This window comes from Electrona antarctica, assembly GCF_951216825.1.
Source record: "Electrona antarctica genome assembly, chromosome: 20".
Classification (NCBI taxonomy): Eukaryota; Metazoa; Chordata; class Actinopteri; order Myctophiformes; family Myctophidae; genus Electrona; species Electrona antarctica.
In genome coordinates, this window is record NC_136801.1 from 38,225,487 (window position 1) to 38,236,786 (window position 11,300).

Consider the following 11,300-nt stretch of genomic DNA (forward strand, 5'->3'; position numbering starts at 1 on the left):
CTGTTTTGGGGGGCTCAAGATTTTGCTGGAGCAGGGACCTCTCTCATAGCTTCACGCGTGCTAGTAGAGCTACAGTGTGTGTGGTGGTGGTGGTGGCGGCGGCAGGAGGTTGCTTGGGAGAGAGATAGAAAGCAGGGGAAGATGCAGAGGCGGCGCGCAATGACCACGTTCAATATCTCATGTTGTGTAAATGTTTATATAGCCAACTAAACTAAGACGTTCACTCAAAATGCACACTTGCCCGATCGGGCAAGCCGGTAGCAACCTTCACCTGCCCGACCATTTTTTTTACTTGCCCCGGGCAAGCGGGCAAGCGTTAGTGTCAACCTCATCCATTCGACATTTCTGGCCCAGCCATGCTGAACTAGGCTTGGGACTTGCAGGTGTTGTTGAAGACTCCCTCTCCAAATGCCAGCCTGGTAGTTGGCACGCATGGCATGCATGAAAAGACAGTCCTTGCATGGTGTCAGCTGGCTCGACTCAAGTGCCCCACGTTGTGCACAGAAAAGCTGGTGACGTAATGTGTTGATGTCCTCATTCAGCATATACTTTCAAATTGGGAAAGACTTATTTTCAAATTATTCCATTTGTGTGCAGAATCTTGCATTAAAAAGCCATTTAAGCATATATGAAAGTATTGAATAAGTAAAATGACTATTCCAATCAATAATGATTTGCATTGTTGTGTCACACTTATAATGTGTATTTACGTTATGTGGCCTAGGACCATTGAATCATTTGAATGTCATTTGTCGTATATATATATATATTATTCATTGTTTTTGCCAAAATTCATTAACCCCTGCTATAAAAAAAAAAACAGCCCCCCATAGCTCCCCCATGCACAAATGTCTGGAGCCGTCCCTGGATGCGGTACAAACTCACAAATGATTTACGATCGTCGGGTGTGCGGCGGCGCACCATGGACAGCTCTCGAACCTTTGGAGATACGGAGCTTTGAAAATCCTGTTATATTGGAGGCTCAACGGAGCTGGATTTAAAAATCACATCACACGGGATTGTTGGCCGTTTTTACGTGAAAATCGCTCTGCACTAGCTAAAAATGCTGCAACATGCTAACGTGATGCTAATCAAACGGGCATTATCGCTGATTAAACAAAACTCGCCTTTACGGCTCTGGCATGCGGGACAAAGTAAGGGTAATTCTGTCTGTGTGTGTTCACGCCTTGGGATATTAACATCATGTTAGTTCCGTGGATCATGAGACTGCATGATTATTGACTCTATACAAACATTCCCACAGGCACATCATGAAGTCAGGAGGAACATCATGGACTCAGTGAATGACAATCATATATATCCTCTATCCAAGTCCAAACCCCAGAGTGAGACGTGCCATTATGACAGTGAAGCACACCCCTCTCGTGTAATATTGCTTAAATCACCACCTGGCTGTGCCTTGTTGTATATAGACCGTACATCTGACCATGATACACCAAAGAAAGAAGATTGTCTTGACGGTGACTGTTTTTAGTATAGCCTCGGAAACCCAGACGTTTATATTTCCAGGGAGGAAAAAAAAGTCTGGGTCCGAGTCCACTTCAATACGGCATACAGTAGCGCATAACGTCGATCACTGCTGATTTCTGATCGTCTGCACCTTTGATAAATTGACGCACACACGCACACACGTACAGACACACACTCCTCTCTCTCTGTCGCTCTAATTAATTACTCATGTCGCGCAGCTGCGTCTAGATTCTCCCAGCAGATCCTGCCGGGAGCTGCCTATGCCATAGAAAGCATAGGTGTTATTACGGTTATTAGGGTCTGTGGGAAGCAAACATGAGTTACATTTCAATGTACAGCACACATGTTCACGCGTGTTGCCTCATCATGGCTTGGGACTGAGCGCTTAGTTCCCCAGGCTACTGTAGTCACTATAGTCACAGGACATGTGAAATATTGGTCAAATATTCACTTGAATCTACAGTAACTATTTATACAGTATGTGTGTTTTACCCTCAGGGAGATACTGAACATGCTCCTACTCATTCAGCATATACTTTCAAATTGGGAAAGACTTATTTTCAAATTATTCCATTTGTGTGCAGAATCTTGCATTAAAAAGCCATTTAAGCATATATGAAAGTATTGAATAAGTAAAATGACTATTCCAATCAATTACCCACTTGAATTATGCAGAAAGGTGTGATTATAGGTCTCTACACAATAATGGCTCAAACGTTGATCATATATTTTTGTAAGAATGTGTGTGGTAATATATAGGTGTCGTAGAGTATGTAGAGATGCACAACAAGTCATGCCCACCCATTTGATTCTATAGCTATGGCCCTGGCTTGTGTTATCACACTATAATAGTGTTTCTGATTATATCTCTAGAGTTACAAAACGTATAAACACATGTTACCACTCAAATTAAAGCTTAGAATGGTGAGCAGTTTTCTATAGCCATTAGGAACATGTTGGTTCTTAGCACACACTTCCAAAATGGGGATATTTGCAAGCCTTATTTTAAATTTCTTAGATGTGTGTGCAAAATACTGCATTAAAAGCCCATTTAAGCATATATGGAAGTTTTGTGGAAGTAAAATAACCATTCCAATCAATTCCCCATATTTGAATTATGCAGAAAAGTGGTTTCATTGGTCTCTGCACAAAGTAAGGTTCAAAAGTTGATCATATATTTGTTGTCACAATTTGCATGTGGCAATATAGGGGTGCATGTATTCAATGCATGATAACTACCACTAAGCTGCTAGTCTGCGATTGTTATCATACAAAAATGTGAAGTAGAGATGTACAGCTAGTCAAAAATTCAAACAAGAATTTGCCCACCCATTTCGTAATTAACGCGCAAATTAGGGGGGTCTGGCTCATGGACTAATTGTAGACACCTTTTATGAACACATCTGTGAAGAAAGCCAGTGGTAAGCATTTCTTTTGCAGATTTTCCACACATTTCGCTAATTTTCCCTTATTACAGACCCAGCCACGGTGAAATAGAACCTCCGTACTAGTGAAAGCCTAAGGCGTGGTCAAAACAGTAGTCGTGTAATATGTACAGATTTTGGCGTTTTCTAGGTGTGTATGTACGGAATTGCTGGGAGATGGGGTTGATAATGGAATATGACGTTTGGTGCTACAGTAATTTGTAGCACCATGGATGGTCATGTTTGTGTAAGGCTGTGTTATTATGTATTATAATGCTCATGTGACAGCCCAGAGCCCAGAGTGGTTAGTTGATTATGGTTTGTTTGTGTTTCAACGGATAAGGGTCGCAAATAGCCTTGAACAATGTTCTGGGCTATTTGACTCTCAGCGGCTTGTGATCAGACGGATTTAGATTAACGTTTTGCTGATCCGAAAGTTAAACAAAAAGTAAGTTATCTTCACTTGCTGTTGCAAGACACATTCTAATTCGTTTTTGATAGCACATTAAGTTAAATTTTTAGACACTGTCAAGCTAAGCACTTCAAATATACTCCAAGAGACATTTAAAATGTATGTGTGTGTTTGTTTGATTGATTGATTGATTGATTGATTAACAGTTTTCAAACATGCACAACTAGGGCGGCTGTGGCTCAGGAGGTAGAGCAGGTTGTCCAATGATCCCTGGGCCGGCGGTTCGAATCCCGGCTCCTCCTGTCCACATGTCGAAGTGTCCTTGGGCAAGACACTGAACCCTACATTGCCTCCAATGAGTTGGTCGGTGTGAGCTCGCCACCATTGTGTGTCAACGTGGGAAGTGAGGACGCTGGCGTCGACTGTCCGCCGCTTCACCTCCCAATGTATGAATGAATGAACCATTGTAAAGGGCTTTTGGAAAAGGAGTTTGGAAAAGCACTATAAAAATGCAATTAATTATTATTATTATTATTAACTCAATACAAATACTGTTACTGTGGACGACAAACTGATAAAGCATTACACTTGTTTATAACAGGGTCATAAATCATCATAAAAGGAAGTAAAAAAGGGAGAAAAAAACAAACATATACAGTGAGGGGAAAAGGGGGTGGGTGGGGGACTCTGACTTTACGGGGGGCAGTTTCGAATTGCAGCCGTCCGTAGGTGCCCTTTGAGAGCGGTTTTGAAGGAGTCAAGGGATTCACATGTCCTAATTGCTGTTGGTAGGGCGTTCCACATTTTGATGGCATATGTGGCATAGGAGCGAAATGTGTGTGTGTGTGTGTGTGTGTGTGTGTGTCAGTCTCAGTGTGCTTCTTCTATTAAGAGAGGACTAAAGACCTACCTTTTTAACAAGGCTTTCCTTTCAATCCTCGTGTTTTACCTCTTGACTTTATGCCCTCGTGTTCCAAATTGTTTTGTTTCCCTCGATGTTTTTATTCGTGTGATGTTTTTAATCGTGTGATGTTTTTAATCGTGTGATGTTTTTAATCATGTGATGTTTCTTATTTTATGCCATTCCATGGAATGTATAGTGCATTATAAAGAAAATCCATTATTATTATTATTATTACTTGTAGTATTCTTGGAGGATACCGCCTTCGGCTAGGCTAATCACGGGTCAATATAAGCCGACGAGAGTCAAATAAATAGCCCGGAACATTGTTCAATATTTGCAACCCTTATGCGTTGAAACACAAACAATACATCATTCTGGGCTCTGGGCTGTCACATGAGCATTAGAATAAATACATGCAATTCAGCCTTACACAAACATGACCATCCATGTTGTTGGAGCAACAGATTATACTACAGCATCAAACGTCATATTGCATTATAGTGGTAGATGTTTGTTATCCATTGTTGAATAGAGAATAAAGAAATGGTTCCATTTGTACACTCTCAGTTGCCATTAACCCATTTAGGCCTGAGATCAGATTCTAAAAATGTCTGTTTGAAAATGGACAGTTTTCTGTTTCTGTTTCTATGTCAGTCGTTCTTCGATTTAAAAAAAATAGCAGATCTACAAGCTCGTAGCGCGCCACCGAGTGGCGCGCTACGAGCTTGTAGATCTGCTATTTTTCAATGGCTAAAGCATAACATAATGCTAACACCAAAAGGGGTTCCCTCCCAAAATGGGTTAAAACCGTTTGACCGCCAGCATTAATTAATCTATTGTGCATTGCCAAGGTTTTATCGTGCGCAACCCTTATTTTGAAGAGCCAAATATCCGTAACCGGATGTTACAATGACAACATGCTGTGTGTGTGGTGTCTTGACCGGTTGTTGTTATCTCGGTCGGTGGTGGAAAAACCCGACTGCGAGTATCACAGCGCCTGCTGTCGGCCGTTTTCACCAGAAACGACATTCATTGCGCCGATTTGGAGATACAGGCCTTTGAAAGCAGCACATAGAGTGCAAGTGGATGCGCGCGCATCTTCAAAATGGCCGCGGCCACTGTTCCACTTTGACTGTTATGCTAACGAGCGGCAGCTATCGATTCGATCGGATCAAAACATGGATTAAAGAATATTATAAACCCTGGAAAACGTAGGCTACGGGTCTGGCGGGCTAGGCGATTAATTTAATCCCGCGGTTCCTACGGTTCTGGCGGGCTGCATGATAAATGGGGGTCCGTATCCTATAATGCATTTCAAACTGGGGGTCCTTGAAATGAAAAAGTTTAAGAAAGTGCTGCCTAGAGCCGTAAAAAGTGTAATTTTGCGGGGGTCCTTGACATGAAAAAGTTTTAGAACCACTGATGTACAGTACAAGTACACCCCCTGGACATGACAATATATGAGTACAGAGAACCACAGTAGAATTATTCTGGGGTCGAACATTCACCAAAAAAAAGAGAAAAAAGAAAAACGAAATACAAAAAAAGCCATACGATCTATGTTATAACACACGCTACCATACGCTCAACTCATTCGACAGCTCCCCTCACCCCCCCCCCCCCCCCCCACACACACACACGCACATACACATGGATACAAACATGTGCGTAAGTACGCACTGCGTAATTATTGACACACGCACACACGCACACACACACACACACACACACACACACACACACACACACACACACACACACACACACACACACACACACACACACACACACACACACACACACACACACACACAATGGCCCGGCCCCTATACCCTACCAGTCCTAATTATAATGAGGTCAGTCCACAAAGGAGAGAGAGAGAGAGAGAGAGCGCTCTGAACCAGTTTTATTTTATTTTTTTTATTTTTTTTTAGAAATCTGTGTATTTTCGCTATTTATGAAATATGAATGAAGTTAAGTGGTTAGTGGTATTGTAATTCCAGGCCCTCAGTGGGGGACAGACAGACACCGAATTGATCTTTCGGGTTTCAGGCCGACAAAGTTTCCGAGCCCCTACAGGCCTGTCACAATTATCACATAATCACCTGATCGCAATTATTTGAGATAGATCATAATTATATTTTTGCATTATCGTTTTCATGTTGAGTTGGTAACCAAATGGACCCTTATAGATCTTTAACTCTTGAGTGTGTAAAAGGAATCCAAATGGACCCTTATAGGTCCATTTGGTTTAATTAACCTACCGGTTTGTTGTGATGACGTGTTCAAATGGTAATCATGTCTTTTGCCGTTAATCATGTAGCTTTATAACAAAGGTACACAAAAAACGGTAAAAAAAAAAAATATATATATATATATATATATATAGATATATATAGATATAATATATAATATTAATCATATTTGGCTATTCGGTTTTCGGCCAACTGTTTCCTATAGAGGGTATGCGCGTGACATCATCATCATACCCGGAAGTTATGCAGGAACGCCTACTGAGTGGCAAAAAACTACTTTCTGGCCTTGACAGCCCATTCATCCAAACAGAAAAGTCCTATTTGATTGCATTAAATGCCTTTAAACAACATTACATTCACTTTGCCAGGCGATTTGCCACTCCACATGCATGCATGTGCATACCCTCTATATTCGGTTTCGGCCTATATAGAGTTTCCTATTCGGGGCAATTCCCTAACCGCCTCTTTCTCGCCCTCTTTGTGTCCCACATCATAATCATAATTCCAGGGGGAAGTTTGCCGTGGTCAGGAAGTGCGTGGAGAAGCGCACGGGCCGGGAGTACGCCGCCAAGTTCATGCGGAAGCGACGCAAGGGCCAGGACTGTCGCTCGGAGATCGTGCACGAGGTGGCCGTGCTGGAGCTGGCCCGGGCCAGCGAGCGTGTGGTCAACCTGCACCAGGTCTACGAGATGGCCTCCGAGATGGTGCTGGTGCTGGAGTTGTAAGTACACCGTTCATCCCCTTCCTTAGAGATGGTGCTGGCGCTGGAGTTGTAAGTACACCGTTCATCCCCTTCCTTAGAGATGGTGCTGGCGCTGGAGTTGTATAAGTACACCGTTCATTCCCTTCCTTAGAGATGGTGCTGGCGCTGGAGTTGTATAAGTACACCGTTCATTCCCTTCCTTAGAGATGGTGCTGGCGCTGGAGTTGTATAAGTACACCGTTCATTCCCTTCCTTAGAGATGGTGCTGGTGCTGGAGTTGTATAAGTACACCGTTCATCCCCTTCCTTAGAGATGGTGCTGGTGCTGGAGTTGTATAAGTACACCGTTCATTCCCTTCCTTAGAGATGGTGCTGGTGCTGGAGTTGTATAAGTACACCGTTCATTCCCTTCCTTAGAGATGGTGCTGGCGCTGGAGTTGTATAAGTACACCGTTCATTCCCTTCCTTAGAGATGGTGCTGGTGCTGGAGTTGTATAAGTACACCGTTCATCCCCTTCCTTAGAGATGGTGCTGGTGCTGGAGTTGTAAGTACACCGTTCATCCCCTTCCTTAGAGATGGTGCTGGTGCTGGAGTTGTATAAGTACACCGTTCATTCCCTTCCTTAGAGATGGTGCTGGTGCTGGAGTTGTGTAAGTACACCGTTCATTCCCTTCCTTAGAGATGGTGCTGGTGCTGGAGTTGTATAAGTACACCGTTCATTCCCTTCCTTAGAGATGGTGCTGGTGCTGGAGTTGTATAAGTACACCGTTCATTCCCTTCCTTAGAGATGGTGCTGGTGCTGGAGTTGTATAAGTACACCGTTCATCCCCTTCCTTAGAGATGGTGCTGGTGCTGGAGTTGTATAAGTACACCGTTCATTCCCTTCCTTAGAGATGGTGCTGGTGCTGGAGTTGTATAAGTACACCGTTCATCCCCTTCCTTAGAGATGGTGCTGGTGCTGGAGTTGTATAAGTACACCGTTCATTCCCTTCCTTAGAGATGGTGCTGGTGCTGGAGTTGTATAAGTACACCGTTCATCCCCTTCCTTAGAGATGGTGCTGGTGCTGGAGTTGTATAAGTACACCGTTCATTCCCTTCCTTAGAGATGGTGCTGGCGCTGGAGTTGTATAAGTACACCGTTCATTCCCTTCCTTAGAGATGGTGCTGGCGCTGGAGTTGTAAGTACACCGTTCATCCCCTTCCTTAGAGATGGTGCTGGCGCTGGAGTTGTAAGTACACCGTTCATCCCCTTCCTTAGAGATGGTGCTGGCGCTGGAGTTGTATAAGTACACCGTTCATTCCCTTCCTTAGAGATGGTGCTGGCGCTGGAGTTGTATAAGTACACCGTTCATCCCCTTCCTTAGAGATGGTGCTGGCGCTGGAGTTGTATAAGTACACCGTTCATCCCCTTCCTTAGAGATGGTGCTGGCGCTGGAGTTGTATAAGTACACCGTTCATTCCCTTCCTTAGAGATGGTGCTGGTGCTGGAGTTGTATAAGTACACCGTTCATCCCCTTCCTTAGAGATGGTGCTGGTGCTGGAGTTGTATAAGTACACCGTTCATTCCCTTCCTTAGAGATGGTGCTGGTGCTGGAGTTGTATAAGTACACCGTTCATTCCCTTCCTTAGAGATGGTGCTGGTGCTGGAGTTGTATAAGTACACCGTTCATTCCCTTCCTTAGAGATGGTGCTGGTGCTGGAGTTGTATAAGTACACCGTTCATCCCCTTCCTTAGAGATGGTGCTGGTGCTGGAGTTGTATAAGTACACCGTTCATTCCCTTCCTTAGAGATGGTGCTGGTGCTGGAGTTGTATAAGTACACCGTTCATCCCCTTCCTTAGAGATGGTGCTGGTGCTGGAGTTGTATAAGTACACCGTTCATTCCCTTCCTTAACCCATTTAGACCGATTCTACAAATGCCTTCTAAATCATGACAGGTTTCTGAAATAACCTCAGTTTCTATGTCAGTGGTTCTCAAACTATTTCATGTCAAGGACCCCTAGAATTATCTGTATTTGGCCGCCGACCAATAGCATGTCTAAACTAAAGCCTGTACCCACAGCGTCTAAGACAGGGTGGCGTTGGGTCGGTCGTGGGTTCGGCAGGTAAATGGACACACACCTGCCCTGGACGAGGGTGGGTGAATAACGAGAGACCACGGGGCAGGTGTGTGCGTGGAGAGCAGGACAGAGCAGAGCGGAACGGGCGACAGGCTGTCTGCTATATGCTCGTTAAATATTAATCCATTGAGACCTGGAACGCATCCATGTCACGTTAGCGTTTAACCACATTAACCATTAACCCATTTTGGGGCGGGAACCCCTTTTGGTGTTTTAAACATTGTTATAATTTAGCTATTGAAAAATAGCAGATCTACAAGCTCATAGCGCGCCACCGAGTGGCGCGCTATGAACTTGTAGATCTGCTATTTTTGAAAAATCGTTAAAATGTGCCTCAAATCTTTCCGAAAATTGTCATGATTTAGAAAACTTTTTTTTTTAAATTTCGACGTCAGGCCTTAATGGGTTAACAGGTGAAACACTGAGCGCGTGTCACCAGAGACACAATGACTGGAGGGAACACGGTGCTATTACAAGGTCAAGTAAGGTAACGGCATTTCCCTTTCTTTCTTTCTTTCTTTCTTTCTTTCTTTCTTTCTTTCTTTCTTTCTTTTCTTTCTTTTCTTTTTTTATTTAAAACAATCACACCTGTGTGAAGTGAGGGACGCTCTTATCATCATACATCATCTCTTTCCTGCTTCACTTTTCTGTCCTCAGTTTTTATCCTCAATATGTACTTTGCTCAGCCAATCAAATCATCGCTATGGGGTGCTCAGCCAATCAGATCATTGCTAAAATTCACACAACAAACACACAAAGCTGGGCATGGGAGGTGCTAGCGCTTTTATAGAGAGTATGCGCGTGACATCATCATCAAACCAGGAAGTTATGCAGGAACGCCTACTGAGTGGCAAAAAACTACTTTCTGGCCTTGACAGCCCATACATACAAACAGAAAAGTCCTATCTGATTGCATTAAACAACGTTAAACAACGTTAAACTCACTTTGCATGTTGCTTTGCCACTCGATTTGTCACTCGATGTGCCATTCACTTTAAGCATGCGACCTAACTGAGGCCAAATGCAAATATACGGTTATGACCATATATTGAATAGACTGTACTAAATGTTGGATTATGGCCCACGTAGTCAGATGTGCATCTAAAGGATAGTGATGATGGTTGACAAAAACTCCTGTGGTGCCTTTATTGGCCTGGAGAAGTCATTGTTCATCACCGACGTATCCTGTTTTATTGATATGAAACTGAAATTAAACGATGTTTGCAGAAAACATGTGTGTTTTCCCCTCATAATCACCCAGCTATAATATCTCTCTCAGTGTGTTCATAATGTTATTGTACTGTGTGGTTGACTTTGTCCTTATGCACACAATTGCATGCATGTGCGCGCACGCACGCATGCACACATGCATGCACGCATGCACGCGTGCATGCACGAGCACACACATATCCCACGGCGGGGTTATAGATTCACAAAAGTAATGTTTCCTTTCACAGAGTGCAGAAAATAACTAACGCTGTTTAACACCTTGCTTGCTTGTTTGTTTGTTTGTGAGATTGCCGATTATAGCTGCATGTCCTCCTTTTATTTTGACAGGATTACATGTCATTGGTGGCACATGTCCTGCAGCGCTGTCTCCCCCTCCGCCACAACACCCTTTAATTGCCTCCCCTATATGCTCCCCTAACTCGGCCCTTAATCCCAGTATGAGTTCCAACGCACGCACGCACGCACGCACGCACGCACGCACGCACGCACGCACGCACGCACGCACGCACGCACGCACGCACGCACGCACGCACGCACGCACACACACAGTCACACACACTGGAGTGAGTGGCATATTGCCTGTGAGAGCCTGGCTCCACTCAGCGCACACACAATGCACCGCCATGATGCCCTCCTTTCAACTTTTGACTTTTTATTTACGTACAGAGAGAAGGAAGTAGAGCGGAACAGATTCAGTCTCTCACTGGCACGAGAGAGAGAGAGAGAGAGAGAGAGAGAGAGAGAGAGAGAGAGAGAGAGAG

At 43.9% G+C, this 11,300-nt stretch overlaps 1 protein-coding gene across 1 annotated transcript in view; it reads left to right on the forward strand.

The window, feature by feature from the left end:
• Positions 1-11,300, forward strand: part of LOC306912687 (serine/threonine-protein kinase 17A-like) — an 81,573-nt gene that overhangs the window by 61,478 nt on the left and 8,795 nt on the right. Inside the window, exon 2 of the mRNA XM_079489095.1 lies at positions 6,995-7,207. Coding sequence (XP_079345221.1) covers positions 6,995-7,207 — 213 coding nt within the window. The remainder of the gene's footprint in view (positions 1-6,994; positions 7,208-11,300) is intronic.